This window comes from Schistocerca nitens, chromosome 2 (genome assembly GCF_023898315.1).
Source record: "Schistocerca nitens isolate TAMUIC-IGC-003100 chromosome 2, iqSchNite1.1, whole genome shotgun sequence".
NCBI lineage: Eukaryota > Metazoa > Arthropoda > Insecta > Orthoptera > Acrididae > Schistocerca > Schistocerca nitens.
This window is the reverse complement of record NC_064615.1, coordinates 434,862,598-434,878,245: the sequence shown is the minus strand read 5'-3', so window position 1 is coordinate 434,878,245 and position 15,648 is coordinate 434,862,598. Positions and strand designations below refer to the sequence as shown.

The following is a 15,648-nucleotide window of genomic DNA, read 5'->3' as shown; positions in this document are numbered from 1 at the left end:
AGATTACTTCTATTTCCTTTCTTGGGTACTGGAGAAATCTGTGCACCTTTCCAGTCTTTAGGTATGGATATTTCGACGAGCGAGCAGTTGAATATGATTGCTAGGTATGGAGCCATTGTATCAGCATACTTTGAAAGCAGCCTGACTGGTATGCAATCTGAACTAGGGGCCTTGCTTTATTAAGTGATTTAAGCTACTTCACTACATCGAGGATATCTACTCCTAAGTTACTCATGTTGGCAGTTGTTCCAGATTCGAATTCTGGAATATTTGCTTTGTCTTCTTTAGTTAAGGAATTTTGGAAAACAATGTTTAGTAACTCTGCTTTAGTGGCATCATAACTGTTATCATATAGTGAAGGTATTGATTGCGTCTTGCTGCTGGTGTATTTTACATATGACCAGAATTACTCTGGGACTTGCTTACCACTGTTTCTCAGTATACATTATGCTGTTAAAGAACCTAATGCAAAATTCTTGTAGGTACGACACCAAGCATATGAACGACTTCCATTATGAAATAAAAACAATTTGCCCCTCACAGGAGTTCAAAGCTTAAAAAACATTTATAGGAACACTCTTTATATTCTACTGACAAGTTTTTGAATGTAAATATGCCAAATAAGTTGTTATCAAGCGATTTCATAATTATCTAGTTTTAATGGAAATTTATTGCAAAGGTTATCATCATTTAGTCATGGTGCCATTTTTATATATATTTTACTATACTCGTACATATAGGCTCAAATGTATGATAACAGTAACGATAGTCAGCCTCATCTTAAAATTCCACATATTAAGTTTGTTTTGTTATTACAGTAGTATTTTCTCGGGAAGGCTGTTGAGTATATAATTAAAATATGATACACAACAAATATTTGCCACCACACTCTCGAAATATTCCATAACATTGATGAGCTCACTGCACCATGGAGCTATGATCCACATTTAAAATTAGAAATATACATGATTTTGTAAAGCTGTGACAGTGCTTGTGGAAGTAACTGATTATTTATAAATTTCTGTACATGACAAATATAAGTTATTAACATCATTTTTATCAGATATGGAAGTTTTAAGTATTTTCATTTTAACTCTCAACAGTAATTAAGATCTTTTAAAATGGATAAAAATTTCTTACAGTCAATAACGTCAATTTTATTCTAAAATATAACACTCAAAAGGCATTATTCAGGAACCAGGCCTCAAAAAATTAACCATAATATAATAAGAGTAAATATATTTATTTTGTAAGTACCTGTAACATACATCAAATTAGCTGTTTTTTTTATTTATCATTTAACTTGCAGCAGATATGTACCAGTTAGTTCATTGAGGTAGTGCTGTTATTAAGAAAAATATTTAAACTTCATATTAAGCCTGTATGGAACATATTAAAATAGTACAACAGTTCAGTTTTACAAATAACAAAACATATAAACTGCAACCTGTATATAGAAAATATAAATATCTTTTATGAAAATATAGACAGAACCATTAGTACAGAAGCTTTAATTAGGAATGATATTTCTTGTACTTATTTGACTAGACAAGAAACTTCAGCTTGTCAGTCCCATGGACCAGCAAATTTCACACAAAACTTTGGGAAATCTGCACAATCAAATAAATGTTTATGTACTTTTCACTACTAACAGCTTACATGTAATCAGTCTTCTTTCAAATAGGCTCCTCATGCACCACACTATGCCTCAAACTCTGTCTTCTCACTGAGGGATCTAAGATTTGCTTTTAAAATGCAGCAGGTAGGTCAAAGTAGAGGTCTAATACAGAGCGTAGGTGACATTTCTTTCTTTTACAATTACATTTAACATAGTTAATCAAACACAAAAGGGATGGCAGAAAATGGTAGTACAGGACAAGTTGACTCTCTCTCTAAGGCTGCAGCAATGCAGTCAGTTGCAGACTGGAACTCACCCAATGATTCTAATACAAGGCTCATGTAATGCCAAGTTTTGTAGGAAGAGGGATCAATTTTCAAAGCATCTCTTAATGTTTTCTCTGCTAAATTATAGCTCCCTAGATAATAGTACACAAGTCCAAGATGCTGAAGACTTTCAACATGTTGAGGATTTATGGATGCTGCGTTCTGGAAAAAATGTACAGCTTCAGAATACTCTTTCTTGTGCTCATGCAACAAACCACGTACATACATAACATTGTGGGACATTGGATAAACATTCTGTGCTTCCTGAAGACATGCTGCAGCATCTGGGATACTGTCCAGTGAAATATAAATTTCTGCTAGTAACAACCACACCTTAAGTTGAAGAAGCCACAAGCTCTGTGGACCTGGACGGGGCACAAAGGAACTCAGTGATGTTGCAACATCAGATAATGTTTGCTCTACATGAGACGGAGCAATTGACATCTGCAAAGATGTCGAGTCTTTATCTGACAGGACAGACTGATGCATCTTAAAAGTGCTCTGGTTATCACTGTGCTTTTCTGATCTTCCTGTATTCTCCTTACTTACATGCTCCTTATACAAATTATTCCAGAGATGAAGAAGACGTCTAGCAGTTAATAATGCTTGAGATTTTCCTTCACTCTGCAGTTCCAGTTGTGCTTTAGTATATAAGAGGTTTATGCAATCTGGATACTCCTCTAAGGTGGCAGTAATTAGCTGCAGAGCATCTTCACTCTGTTTCTGTGCAGAAAGAAGAAGAACTAGTAAATGCAAAGATGAGAGGTGCTCAGACTGCAAGTTCAGAGCTCTTTTGACATGTGTGACTGCTAATTGTAACTGATATTCCAGTGCATACTGAAACCCTAGATAATATTCAGGTAAGTGGTCATTGGGATCTAACTTTTGTGCTTCATGGAACTCCTGAAGTGCCTGAGTTTTCAGTGCACGTTTATTATGTTCACTTACCGCAACTAAAGCCTGCATGCTGTAACCAATACCAATGAAGAGATGACAGCGTGCAGTCAAATTTTCTGAAGAACGCAAAGCTTGAGACAGGGCTATGTGACTCCATTCCGTTCCTTCACACGGCTGGTTAAGATGTTCATAACAGCACCGTGCAGCCAGCAAGCAGTGGAATGGATCATTTGGAATCAAACGAGAAACTTCTTTCAGCACTTTAAGAGAATATGTGTGTTTTCCCAAACAAGCAAGTGATAATGCTTCTTGGATCCAGATATGTGGCTCCTCAAATGAAAATTTCATTGCCCTTTCAAATGATTCATGTAGTATATCAAAACACCCCCATCGTACAAGTAAAACAGTAAGCAAATCATAAACACATACTACTCTGTTGAAGGCATGGACTCTTGCCTCCTTGAATTCAGGTGATTGGCTTAAAACCACTTCGTGAACAGCAGTTGCTTCACTAATGAGAAGTAACAAGATTATTTCCTCATAATCATTGCATGGAACAAATAAATTATTTTGTTGCTTTGCCTGAGATTCTATTTTAGGAAGATTTCTCTTATCATTATTCAAAGCAGATCTATGATTAGTTTCCGTTCTTCCATGAAGCAATATTTCTGCCAGCTGACGTGTAAGATCATGGCGACCTGATTGTGAAGATGATGACTCCCCTGTATTCTCGCTATTTGATATTGCTGTTCGCAAGCTGTCAACCTTAGACTCTAGACTACTTGTTAATGGCATGGCAGAGCCCAAATCAGCTGTCTTCATTATGTTATTTGGTGATAGATGACTCTGTAGAAGTTGGGCTGTTTTCTGAGCTGACATATTTCTTTCTGCCACCACATTGTCAGATAGATCTAAACATACTGTTTGTAGAGGATCCCAATCAGACAATTTTTGCTTGGTAGCTGGAAGTGAAACACTGTTTATAAATATTTCCTTCATGCTTGCTTATAACTTGTAATTGTTGTTAATGAATTGTTATCTGCGATGGTCGTTCAACCTGAAAATAAAACACACTACTTACATTAAGTAATAAATAATAAGGCTTGATACAAAAAATGATACAAAAAAAAATGAAACACAAAGTTCAGATGTTTCCTTAATATTGCAGTGTGTTCAAAGCAGACACACAAAAATGAAGATTACATCTACACTTCACAGACTACGTTATAGCACGTGGAAGGTAGCCTTTCCTGTTCCATTTGGGAATGGTACAAGGAAAGAATAACTATCAGTAAGCCACAGTATTACCTCAAATTTCAATGATTTTTCCTATGTGGTCATTTCACGAGATGTATGTGGGATGAAGCAATATATTGGTTGACTCTTCTTGGAATGCATGCTCTTGGAATTTCAACCCCCCCTCCCCGTGATACATAATGTGTTTCTCAGTAAAATTTATAAGCATCTTCATAATGCTCTTACACTTACTAAATGCACCACCCTTTTTTTGCATCTTCCCTACCTTAATCAAGAATCGCTTGAATGAAAGTTTTGTAAGCTACCCCTTTTTTCTATAAAGATTACATATCCTTTTATTATTAATTCCTTTAACTCCTTATGTGGAGCATGGGGCTGCAACAAATGATCACCATCTTGTTCTGTCTTCTGCTAGTATCTTCATCTCTTCCCATCCTATTCCTTGCTGATGGCCTTCTGCTTCAACTGACCATCCCCATGTCATTTTGGGCCTTCCTCGTCTCCGTCGTCCTCGCGGGATCCAGTCAAGTGCTTCTCTCACAATATGTTCATTTGGTCTTCTAAGAGTATGTCCTAACCATCTGCACTTCTTGCTTCTGCTTTTCATATAACTACTTTTATGTAGCCGTTCCACTTTACGCCATTCTGAACATGTACTACAGTACATTTTACTGTTGTCGTTATCCACAATGATTGACTAACAGTTGTCAAATCAAATAATAATTTAATTTCATTCATCATAAGTGATGTTTTTCAAAAGTCTCCTACTGTGTCACAAGTGATTTAAATAATTAAAACCATTCACAAAATGTAATTAGTATTTCCTCCTGTTTATGAGCTACATGTTATCCTTGAGTATGGCTGGGTCAACTGCCAGTCCCTGTATCGAGTGCCAATCATCTGCAGGGCTTCATGCATTTCACTGCAGTTTTGTGGCATTATGACTTTTCTATATATTTTAACAGACTCATGGAGATTCTGACATTATCTAATGTATCATTTCCACACACTGTGAACAGTAACTACCTACAACTGCCCTATAGCACTTCCTTGAAGTAAGCCTGGAATTACTTTTACAGCCTACAATTGCACTCTGTTAATAGTGAAATGTTGAGGACTATCTGCTAGTAAGTCCTGAATCCATTCACAAGGTTACTCCAAAATTCTGTCAGCTCTTATTTTGTTCATTAAGCAACAGAGCAGAATGAAATAAAATGCCTTCCTGAAATCAAGGAACACGGTATCAACTTGGCCACTGTTATCTACTGACTTGTGGGACCTAATAGGCAGAAAGAGCAAGCAGAGGTTCACCATTTTGTTGTCTGTAAAATCTCATGCTGGTTCCTACAGAGAAGGTTTTTTGTCTCCAAAAAGATCATCATACACAAAAAAAAATCATAATAAACAAGATTAAAATTGTTTCCATAACAGTATAACTTCTAGCATCATCAGCAATTTAGAACTTTAGTTATGTGTGTATGCCCAATTACCTTTCTTGGAAACGGGAATGACCTGCACTATTTTGCGATTGCTTACAATCTCCAAAAAATTTTTGTTGAAATGAGAGCAAATTCTTTCCCATAACCTACCTCATAATGCCCAGTTCTTTCCTCTGCTGAGCAATTTTAACTGGTAGTCATGATTACACCCACCTCCATAGCTGAGGTCGCAAACACATGCCTATGTGGTAGTGATCAACTTTCAGGTAAGCCGATTTGCATTCTTGTGGCAGATGAAATTTTCACTGTTAGTACTGGGCTGGGCAGAAGAGGAGAGATATAGTGGCATGAAGTTTCTGATGGCCATTCTCTGAGCCAATATCCTGGATTAAGTTCCAAACCTATCCCCCTTGTCTCATGAAGTGAAGGCATGTGACAATGTTGATGGTGATCCATTCATCGGGTGACGTCATTAAGTTCAGCAGTCGCGTTGGTGCTTTTCGAGAGGAGTAGGCTATGAGCTAGAACTGGGTTTCACCCTCTCCCTTTCCTTGATCCACAACAACAAAAAACAAAAAATGCATTATACAAACACTCATCACAGTCCTCCAAGCAACACAGATACACATTTGACCCTTCATAACAGGTTGGCGGAAGGCTACGGCAAACTAAGTCCACTTGGACCTCGCCGTGAGTGACGGTGCAGGATCCCTGCATCTGTTCCCCCTACACTCATTCCCTGAGTATGGGACTATTCTCTCTCTATGATTACATCAATAGTCACAAATGGAAAGATTCAACTCTTCAAAAACCTGGGTGTGAAGATCTTTAGGGAAGTGAAATTGAATGTTGCTTAGGCTCAGTCCTAGGCAAAACAGGTGGTACACTTCAGCTCACTGACAGGGAACTGGGGAAATGCAACCAGTCTACAAAAGAGATTTCCTATAAAACACTTGTGCAACATGGCTTAAGTTTGTTGAGCCCATACTGAATTTGATGAACAGGGGATACTGAACACACACAAAGAAAGGCAGTATGAATGGTGACTAGTTTGCTTGTTACTTGCTCATGGGAAAGCATCACAGAGATTTCGAAAAACCTAAACTGGCAAACTCTTGAAAAATTAAACTAACAGAAGTGTTTAAACAATCCCTCTTCCTATTCACGAATGGAACAAGAAGACCTCATAAGTGGTGCATTACAACTTACATTCAGCCATACACTTCATAGTGGTTTACTGAGTATGGATGTACATGTAGATTTCAACCAATTAAATACAAGCTGTGCTAGATGTCAGGCTGTTGAGACAAAAAGTGTGGGGCAAACAGAATCTCCATGCCACAGACAAAGAGCTACTATTCGAATGGAAGCACCAACAAAACATGTGGCCTGTTTGCTCCCTAAATTTGAATCCCATGGAACAGGTCTGGGTGCATTAGGAAGACGGGATGCATCATGTCAGCATCCACCAACCACTCTCCAAAACTTGCGAGCAGCCCTCTAGGAATAATGGGTGTTACTGCCTCAACATGAGAGTGATGATATCACCCACAGCATGTCCCATCATTGTCGGGCCTCTATTGGTGCCAGAGGTGGTCCACCCCCCCCCCCCCCCCAATCCCCCAATGAACACTTTAACCAGTTGTCAGAATGTGTGTGCAAATCCATCACATTGGAAAAAATGAAGAACATTTTGCTTTAGCATTGTGCATGTTGCAGTTGATTATGTTCTGTATTCTTTAAATTGTTTCTACTTTACTATCACCCATTTATACTCTTCTGTGGCAAAATAAATGCAACCTCGCAAAATTTCCATTTGTTGCTTTAATTTTGGACATCAGTGTATATGTGATGACCATCACTAGAATCGAACCAGCAATGCAAAAATTACCAGTCTTGAGCACTACCCATTTCTTTTTGGCATCTCTATGTATAACATGCATCTTTATTTAAAAATTTGCATTGGCTGGGAATTGAATCCAGGCCATCCTGACGGCAATCAAGCTTTCTACTGAAAAGCCGCACTGCCCATTGATAAACTGTCCTAGCTTTATTGAATTACACATGCAGGGAACACTTCAAAGTCGATTTCTCAAGAATTCTTGAGAATCACATCGAACAGCTTTGGGTTCGGATATTTGATTTCTAAATTTCACTTACCATGAATAAAAAAAATTATAAAAATCTGAATGCCTTATGGTCTCCTAATTAGTATCTTCCATGCGTGACTACCTAATGCATCGTATTGCAAAGAGTGTCAAATGTATGGAGTGTCAAAATGAGCAAACTATTATGTGATAAGGCAGGGAAATGAAGAAACCATGTAGCCGTTTGTCTCGAATTAAATTAGAAACGTTGAAAGGCTATCATCATTCAAGTCACATGGAATAAGAAATCCAGTCTACACATCCATGACGTAGTAGTGCCTACAGCAAATAATTTAAGTCCCTATGAAGCTACTGTAGTCAGCAGCTGCTCATCCCACATTGAACCTGTCACATTTTATCCTGAAAACAAGTAGACTCTCCCTGCTTTACTAGTAATCTGAAGTTCTTTGAAGGGAGAGAAACTCTGATTTTTGTACAGGTTGCTCATGATGAGAAGTTACAGTACCCTGCATTTTACTGGATATGGATGACATACTACAGTCCCTTGCTGAACTCCTGTCCCTTCTATTTCTCTGCACTTGCACTCCATGTCACACTCATGTCTTGTCTTAATTAGTAATCATCCATATGTTATGTCTGCCTATTCACTTAGTGAGCCCTTCAGGCAAGTAAAAATATTAGTTTTTTACCATCAAAACGCAACAGGCCTGTTGCTTATACCAAGCATCCTTAATCTTATATGGCTAATTAAAGCTCTTGATGTATCCTTTTCCAAACTGCTTCTGTGCAACTCCATGGCAATGAGTCTGTTTTCCTGGCTACTGCAAAGAATCTGTCTTTTTTGTGATTCTGAAATTATTCTCTTACATGTTAGCAAAGTTTGACTTTTCATTTGCAAGTATAGGGAAGCATTTAGGAAATGAAGCCTCAAGTGACAATTAAAGAAAAGCTGCTCCATTTGTTAGTAAGAACTTTATTAAGTTAGTGACCCATTTCAGCCTTTACATCAGACCATTTTCAAATGTATCTGATAGGATCATTAATAATAAATAATATGATGCATATATAAATCTTTTGCATAAAAAGCCGGCCGAAGTGGCCGTGCGGTTCTAGGCGCTGCAGTCTGGAACCGCGAGACCGCTACGGTCGCAGGTTCGAATCCTGCCTCGGGCATGGATGTGTGTGATGTCCTTAGATTAGGTTTAACTAGTTCTAAGTTCTAGGGGACTAATGACCTCAGAAGTTGAGTCCCATAGTGCTCAGAGCCCTTTGCATAAAAAGAGAGGAAAAACAAAGCTTAAATATGTACAATATAAGTACAGAACGAATATATAACTTACAATGTCCTGTAGAGAAGCAACATCAATTGATATTAAAAAGGTAAAGTAAGGTGGATTTAAAAAGTTAACTGCCCAATGATGTCCTGAGAACAGTGGGCATGTCAAGATTACAAAAACTATAAACTTGATACACTAAAGGTATTGTCATACTTTAGCTTTAAGAAGAATTATATCCTGATGTGTTCGAAATATCAAACTGCATGCCTTACCAATAAACTTCAGATTTAATAAAAGTTTAAAATACATAAACAGAAAAAAAAATCGCAACACCAAGAAGGAGTTGTGTGTCGTAAACGAAAGTTGTTAGGTGTGTTTCTACATATTAAAGATGATGTCTATTCAAATTTCGCACCAGTCACATATGAGTGGCGCTAGTAGTGCCACTATGAGGGTACAAATTAGGTTTACTTTAAATAAACGTTGTAACAATTTTCATTCTTTACAGCCCAGAGCATAATATACGTATGATAACAATATGATATCAGAGTAAATGCACCAAATAGCTGTTTATAATAAGTAATCTTTATTCAAGACAGACTGTTTTGGCTTTATCACACATTTGCAAGTACATCTAGATTATATCATTAGTGGACTGTTTCATAACTGTCACTGTTTTACCAAGACGGTCAATGATGTCAATATGTTGTAAATAAAATGTTAATTACAATGTGACAGTATTTTGATAGTTCCACTCTTATGACTATATACAGAGGGGTCCAAAAAAATGTATCCACCATTTGAAAGTCCATAACTGGCAAAGTAACTGACGGAGTTGTCTCATCTTTGGTAGTGTAATAGTTTGTAGTTCCGGCAATTGCCACACAAACATTGTATTGCGTTGTTTTGTTTTGTCAGATAGTACAGATAGTCGGTGTTTTGTTCTTAGTTGCACCTAGTTACTCGAGTAAACATGGCTGGCGCAAGGCTTACATTCGATGAAAGGAAGTCAGTTTTGAAGTGGTATTTTAAGTACGAAAACATTAATGAAGTTCAATGGCAATGGCGAAATGAGTATCAAACAGAGCCACAGACATGTTTAATGATTCGTCGCATTCGAGACAAATTTGAAGCCGAATGCTGTGTTAAAGATGTACACAAACAACGATCTGGATGACCTATAACAGTAACACATCCAACTAATTCCTGTCGAGTGTTACAACAATTCCCTCGCTCACCACAGAAGTCTGTGAGACAGTGTGCCCATGACTGGAGTGAGTTGCTCAAATGTTTGGCGAATTTTGAAGACAGCAAAGTGGAAGTGCTACATCCATGATTGCTACACGCAATGAATGAGGACGCCCTATTCGTAGACTGGAGTACTGTAAGTGGTTTACTAACATGGTGTGCAACAATGAAGAGTTTACAGAGATGCTCCCTGCCGCCGTTGGATAAGCAGCTGCAGCAGCAAGTCATATACCCTTAGCTCACTTATTTGTTACATAGTTTAATTCTTAATTTCTTTGAGTGTTTTTGGTATTTGCATTGTTTAATTCATACATTTCGGGCGTATTATAGTATTTGAGAGTTGTAGCATCACGTTTTAGTATCTGAATAGTGTAAATTCGCGTAGTCGTCTGTCTTGTGTTTTTGTTTTGAATGGCCAGTGTCGGTTGGTCACAGCCAGTGTGCTCCCTGCCGCCGTTGGATAAGCAGCTGCAGCAGCAAGTCGTATACCCTTAGCTCATTTATTTGTTACATAGTTTAATTCTTAATTTCTTTGAGTGTTTTTGGTATTTGCATTGTTTAATTCATAAATTTCGGGCGTATTATAGTATTTGAGAGTTGCAGCATCGTGTTTTTGTATCTGAATAGTGTAAATTCGTGTAGTCGTCTGTCTTGTGTTTTTGTTTTGAACGGCCAGTGTCGGTTGGTCACAGCCAGTGTGCTCCCTGCCGCCGTTGGATAAGCAGCTGCAGCAGCAAGTCGTATACTTTTAGCTCACTTATTTGTTACATAGTTTAATTCTTAATTTCTTTGCGTGTTTTTGGTATCTGCATTGTTTAATTCATAAATTTCGGGAGTATTGTAGTATTTGAGAGTTGTAGCATCGCGTTTTAGTACCTGAATAGTGTAAAATCGCGTAGTCTCCTTCCGCCACCGAGCAGTGTGTCAGCAGTGCGCAAGTGTTTGTTTCAAATACAGTCAGAGAGAGTCCCTTTAGTCAACCATAGTGCCAGTAGTGCTAGTATTTGTTTTCAATACAGTGCAGAGACAGGTAGTGCTATTTTCATTGTTTTCTACAAGAAGTCGCTAGCAATCGCAGTTTAGTCAATAATCAGCCGCCTTTAGTGAATTAGCAGTCTGGTTAAAAGTTGATTAACTCTCTTCAGTAAATTGATTCCTTAGGATGGATAGGATGTGTAACTGCTGTGCACGGACGCAGGAGGAGCTGGCCACCGTTCGCGAACAGCTGAACGTGTTGATGGCCGCGGTCAGCCGTCTTCAGGCTGCTGCCTTGGAGTGTAGCGGCAGTGGGGAGTCTGGTGCGTCGCAAGGTACACCCCAGGTGTTACATGCTTCACCCACTGTCCCTGCTGTCGAGACATCTTCGCGGGTACCGGGCGCGGTTGGACCACCCTCTCCCCAAGGGGAGTGGCGGGTTCAGCGGCGCACGAGGCGCAGGGTAAATGTGGAGGCTGGCCGTGTGGCATCGCCCGCTCTGCCTGTGAGTGGACATGTGGCTGCTCCTTCAGCAAGGTCCGAGCAGGCACACGGGGGGAGGGGTTTATTAGTTATTGGGAGCTCCAACGTTAGGCGGGTGATGGAGCCCCTTAGGGAAATAGCGGAAAGGTCGGGGAAGAAGGCCAGTGTTCACTCTGTCTGCTTGCCAGGGGGTCTCATCCGAGATGTGGAGGAGGCCCTACCGGCGGCGATAGAGAGCACTGGGTGCACCCGACTGCAAATTGTTGCTCATGTCACCACCAATGACTCCTGCCGTCTGGGTTCAGAGGTCATCCTCAGTTCGTACAGGCGGTTGGCGGAATTGGTGAAGGCAGAAAGCCTCGCTCGCAGGGTGGAATCAGAGCTAACTATTTGTAGTGTCGTTCCCAGAACCGATCGCGGTCCTCTGGTTTGGAGCCGAGTGGAAGGCTTAAACCAGAGGCTCAGACAATTCTGCGGAGATCTGGGGTGCAAATTTCTCGACCTCCGCTATCGGGTGGAGAAATGTAGGGTCCCCCTGAATAGGTCAGGCGTGCACTACACGCCGGCAGCGGCTACAGGGGTAGCGGAGTACGTGTGGAGTGCACATGGGGGCTTTTTAGGTTAGATAATTCCCTCCCTAGGCCCGACAAGACGCCTCCTGAGACGCGGCAAGGTAGGAGTAGGCAAAATGCAACAGGGAATAACAATATTAATGTGCTAATAGTAAACTGCAGGAGCGTCTATAGAAAGGTCCCAGAACTGCTCTCATTAATAAACGGTCACAACGCCCATATTGTACTACGGACAGAAAGTTGGCTGAAACCAGACGTAAACAGTAATGAAATCTTAAACTCAGATTGGAATGTATACCGCAGAGACAGGCTGGACAGTGAAGGAGGAGGCGTGTTTATAGCGATAAGAAGTGCAATAGTATCGAAGGAAATTGACGGAGATCCAAAATGTGAAATGATTTGGGTGAAGGTCACGGTTAAAGCAAGCTCAGACATGGTAATTGGATGTCTCTATAGGCCCCCTGGCTCAGCAGCTGTTGTGGTTGAGCACCTGAAGGATAATTTGGAAAATATTTCGAGTAGATTTCCCCACCATGTTATAGTTCTGGGCGGAGATTTTAATTTGTCGGATATAGACTGGGAGACTCAAACGTTCATAATGGGTGGCAGGGACAAAGAATCCAGTGAAATTTTTTTAAGTGCTTTATCTGAAAACTACCTTGAGCAGTTAAACAGAGAACCGACTCGTGGCGATAACATATTAGACCTTCTGGTGACAAACAGACCCGAACTATTTGAAACAGTTAACGCAGAACAGGGAATCAGCGATCATAAAGCGGTTACGGCATCGATGACTTCAGCCATAAATAGAAATATTAAAAAAGGTAGGAATATTTTTCTGTTTAGCAAAAGTGACAACAAGCAGATTACAGAGTACCTGACAGCTCAACACAAAAGTTTTGTCTCAAGTACAGATAGTGTTGAGGATCAGTGGACAAAGTTCAAAACCATCGTACAATATGCGTTAGATGAGTGTGTGCCAAGCAAGATCGTAAGAGATGGAAAAGAGCCACTGTGGTAGAACAACCGAGTTAGAAAACTGCTGCGGAAGCAAAGGGAACTTCACAGCAAACATAAACATAGCCAAAGCCTTGCAGACAAACAAAAATTACGCGAAGTGAAATGTAGTGTGAGGAGGGCTATGCGAGAGGCGTTCAATGAATTCGAAAATAAAGTTCTATGTACTGACTTGGCAGAAAATCCTAAGAAATTTTAGTCTTATGTCAAAGTGGTAGGTGGATCAAAACAAAATGTCCAGACACTCTGTGACCAAAATGGTACTGAAACAGAGGATGACAGACTAAAGGCCGAAATACTAAATGTCTTTTTCCAAAGCTGTTTCACAGAGGAAGACTGCACTGTAGTTCCTTCTCTAGATTGTCGCACAGATGACAAAATGGTAGATATCGAAATAGACGACAGAGGGATAGAGAAACAATTAAAATCGCTCAAAAGAGGAAAGGGCGCTGAACATGATGGGATACCAGTTCGATTTTACACAGAATATGCGAAGGAACTTGGCCCCCCTTCTTGCAGCGGTGTACCGTAGGTCTCTAGAAGAGCGTAGCGTTCCAAAGGATTGGAAAAGGGCACAGGTCATCCCCGTTTTCAAGAAGGGACGTCGAACAGATGTGCAGAACTATAGACCTATATCCCTAACGCCGATCAGTTGTAGAATTTTGGAACACGTTTTATGTTCGAGTATAATGACTTTTCTGGAGACTAGAAATCTACTCTGTAGAAATCAGCATGGGTTTCGAAAAAGACGGTCGTGTGAAACCCAGCTCGCGCTATTCGTCCACGAGACTCAAGAGGGCCATAGACACAGGTTCACAGGTAGATGCCATGTTTCTTAACTTCCGCAAGGCATTCGATACACTTCCCCACAGTTGTTTAATGAACAAAGTAAGAGCATATGGACTATCAGACCAATTGTGTGATTGGATTGAGGTGTTCCTAGATAACAGAACGCAGCATGTCATTCTCAATGGAGAGAAGTCTTCTGAAGTAAGAGTGATTTCAGGTGTGCCGCAGGGGAGTGTCATAGGACCGTTGCTATTCACAATATACATAAATGACTTGGTGGATGACATCGGAAGTTCACTGAGGCTTTTTGCAGATGATGCTGTGGTGTATCGAGAGGTTGTAACAATGGAAAATTGTACTGAAATGCAGGAGGATCTGCAGCGAATTGACGCATGGTGCAGGGAATGGCAATTGAATCTCAATGTAGACAAGTGTAATGTGCTGCGAATACATAGAAAGATAGATCCCTTGTCATTTAGCTACAAAATAGCAGGTCAGCAACTGGAAGCAGTTAATTCCATAAATTATCTGGGAGTTCGCATTAGGAATGATTTAAAATGGAATGATCATATAAAGTTGATCGTCTGTAAAGCAGATGCCAGACTGAGATTCATTGGAAGAATCCTAAGAAAATGCAATCCGAAAACAAAGGAAGTAGGTTACAGTACGCTTGTTCGCCCACTGCTTGAATACTGCTCAGCAGTGTGGGATCCGTACCAGATAGGGTTGATAGAAGAGATAGAGAAGATCCAAGGGAGAGCAGCGCGCTTCGTTACAGGAATCATTTAGTAATCGCGAAAGCGTTACGGAGATGATAGATAAACTCCAGTGGAAGACTCTGCAGGAGAGACGCTCAGTAGCTCAGTACGGGCTTTTGTTTTCGAGAACATACCTTCACCGAAGAGTCAAGCAGTATATTGCTCCCTCCTACGTATATCTCGCGAAGAGACCATGAGGATAAAATCAGAGAGATTAGAGCCCACACAGAAGCATACCAACAATCCTTCTTTCCACGAACAATACGAGACTGGAATAGAAGGGAGAACCGATAGAGGTACTCAGGGTACCCTCCGCCACACACCGTCAGGTGGCTTGCAGAGTATGGATGTAGATGTAGATGATTGTGTGGTCTGATGAGGCACAGTTCAAACGCAGTGGTACAGTAAATCGCCACAATTGCATCTACTGGGCCGCCAAAAATCCGAATGTCCATGTAGCCAAAGCTGTGAATTTGCCAGGAGTAAATGTGAGGTGTGGGTTGCCTTACCAGGGCTTGATTGGGCCATTCTTCTTTGAGGGCACAGTTACCGGTGAGGTGTACCTTCAGAAGCTTCAGACATCCATTTTACCTGTCATCCGAGACTTGTATGGAGACAGAAGAGTTTACTTTCAACAAGATGGTGCCCCAGCCCACTACCAAAATCGTGTTAGGGAGTATCTCAACGAAAATCTACCAGGAAGATGGATAAGCTGTAGAGGTGCTGTGGAGTATCCACCATGTTCCCCAGACGTAACTCCTCTGGACTTTTACCTGTGGGGAACACTAAAGGACGTCGTTTATCGACAAAAGCCATGCACATCGGATGAACTTCGAGAACCCATCATACATTCATGTGCAAATATCCAACTGAACACGTTGCAG

At 40.3% G+C, this 15,648-nt stretch overlaps 1 protein-coding gene across 11 annotated transcripts in view; it reads right to left on the bottom strand.

Annotated features, from left to right (window-relative positions):
* Positions 1–707: 707 nt before the first annotated feature.
* Positions 708–15,648, bottom strand: part of LOC126236305 (tetratricopeptide repeat protein 7B-like) — a 35,449-nt gene continuing 20,508 nt past the window's right edge. For 8 of the 11 annotated variants that reach the window (XM_049945512.1, XM_049945506.1, XM_049945513.1 and 5 more), the window contains one exon: positions 708–3,898. In XM_049945512.1, coding sequence (XP_049801469.1) covers positions 1,834–3,840 — 2,007 coding nt within the window. In that variant the 5' untranslated portion in view covers positions 3,841–3,898 and the 3' untranslated portion in view covers positions 708–1,833. Of the gene's footprint in view, positions 3,915–15,648 lie in introns of all 11 variants that reach the window. The other 3 variants (XM_049945508.1, XM_049945511.1, XM_049945514.1) reach the window with 1 other exon arrangement.